We start from the raw sequence: 1,997 nt of genomic DNA, 5'->3' as shown, positions 1-1,997 counted from the left end.
TGGATCATGAAGTTGATCTTGAGCATGAAACTCTTCCCGCACTCGGGGCAGATGTAGGGTCTCTCCCTCGTCCGGTTGCGCTGCTGGGCGGTGGACGGCTTCATCTCGCCGGAGTCCCTCTCGCAGGCGGAGGGTTTCCTCACGCGGGCGGCCAGGCTCCTGGGCTGCGTTTTGGAGCTGCACTGCGCCTCGCAGCCCAGCCCGGCCTCATGGCTGGGGGACGGCGGGGGGGCGCGCCCCGCCCCAGAACTCCAGGGTGTCGGGGTCGTCCTCTTCCTCCTCCTCCTCCGTCTTGATCACGATCCCATCCTCTGCGGGGGAAAACAGGAACAGCGTTAGGCTCATCGGGTCTCTGCTCCCAAGACGACGTGCCCAGCCTGGGACTGTCCCCTTCCTTCTGCCTCGCCGTGATGGGGCGTGGGGAGAGACCCCCTGACCCTCCTCCCCAGCAGTGGGATGGGCTGTCAGGCTCCCCCCGTGCGTCACCAACGCTGGAGGTGACGCAGTGTTTTTGTTTGGTGAGACTGGCCCTATCGGGAACGCGTGCTGCCAGGGCGCCCCGAGGAAAGGCCCACGGTGGATCCCTCACACGTCACCCTGTGCCGGACTTTGAGCCAGGCCTATGTACTTTTCTAGGAAAAGCAGCTCCGCTTTCCCAAGAAGAGGCAGCCGATGTATCAAAGGCACTTCCCGCTCCCCTAAAACAGAGGGGTCAGTGAGGAAAATCCACATTCCCAGCTCCTTGCAGCAAGGAGCTTCCCCTGTGCAGACCCAGGAGCCATTGCCACTCGAGTGCTGGCCGCCGGCAGCCACATCCCAGTCGGAGCGTTGCCGCAGCTCCCGCTCAGCCCCAGCAGTCATGGCCCCGTGCATCGGCCGAGACGCTGTCGGATGACAATCGGCTCCATCCCCACTGGTGGCTTAACTGGTTTCCTTTAGAAAACCAGGAGGAGACCCCGGGATCCATGACACGGAGTCGAGGAGGACCTCAAGCGCCCAGCTCCATCTTTCCTGGTTTGCGTTACACCAGCACAAAGCCATCAGAAGGCAGGAAACCCATCGTTCCCAATGGCCCATCTCCGCATTTTCCCATCACTCGCCCTCGGAGCATGCCTGTAGGACCCGGACTGTGTCTGCCACCCAACCAGTGGACTTACACACACAAAGCCATCTTCTCGTCACCCCGCTAACCTCACCACATCCTTCTCTCCCTCTCGCACACCACGGACCTCCGCCCACTGTCGTCCCCATCCTCCAGACCTGCCCCAAGCGACCCCCGTGCTGGCTGATGTATGGGACCCCGCACATTCCTGCAGGGAATGTTCTGGAGCAGGTCAGGTGTCCTGAGAGACCACACTCTGGTGACCATCACGTGTGTGCCGCCTCCTCCTCCCGGCCCGAGGTCTCACCACAGTTCTTGAGGTGGCTGCAGCCAGAACCTTTCCTTCTGGTGCTGGTTTTGGGGGAATTTAACCCTCTCTTTCATCCTTTCCCCATCTTTGCCAGACCCACCACAGCCCCTCCTGGGCCTCCAACCCCGCCAACGTGCCGCAGAGTCAGGTGCCGAGCGTCTCACCTGGGCAGTTCCCGTGGTGAACGATGACTCTCTGGATCTCGTTGAAGTCAGCGCCGTATTCGGAGGAGTCACCCAGGCTGGTTCCTGGGAGGTCCCTTGGAGGGGAGACGGAGCCATAGGGGCTCTCGCAGGCTGCCTCCTCGTCCGGACTCTGGAAGCTTCCCTCCGACTGCCCTGACATCCCATGCAGCTCGGGGTTTTCGGGGCTGTCTTCAGGAAGGAGCTCCTCCGTTTTGATCACAACTCTTATACCAGCTGCAGCAAAGAGAGAATCCCACCTGCCCTCATTCCTGGGAGCCAGGATGAAGAAACTGCTTCCCACCAGCTCCCCATGGACTGTCTCCGGCTGCTGACCCTGCAGAGGGGGGTCCTTTGCTCGGCCACTTCTGCTCTCCCTTCAGCCCTGCACCCTCCCCGCCCT

General features: G+C 61.9%; 1 protein-coding gene across 1 annotated transcript in view; it reads right to left on the bottom strand.

Annotated features, from left to right (window-relative positions):
- Positions 1–207: 207 nt before the first annotated feature.
- Positions 208–1,997, bottom strand: part of LOC104513449 (zinc finger protein 777-like) — a gene marked incomplete at its 5' end in the record, with an annotated part of 4,074 nt that continues 2,284 nt past the window's right edge. The window contains 2 exons of the mRNA XM_010156796.1: positions 208–311; positions 1,577–1,831. Of these exons, the coding sequence (XP_010155098.1) occupies positions 208–311; positions 1,577–1,831 (359 nt within the window). The remainder of the gene's footprint in view (positions 312–1,576; positions 1,832–1,997) is intronic.

Source organism: Eurypyga helias, unplaced genomic scaffold (assembly GCF_000690775.1).
Source record: "Eurypyga helias isolate BGI_N326 unplaced genomic scaffold, ASM69077v1 scaffold34978, whole genome shotgun sequence".
Classification (NCBI taxonomy): Eukaryota; Metazoa; Chordata; class Aves; order Eurypygiformes; family Eurypygidae; genus Eurypyga; species Eurypyga helias.
Note: the sequence above shows the minus strand (reverse complement) of the source record. Positions and strands in the feature narration are given on the sequence as shown.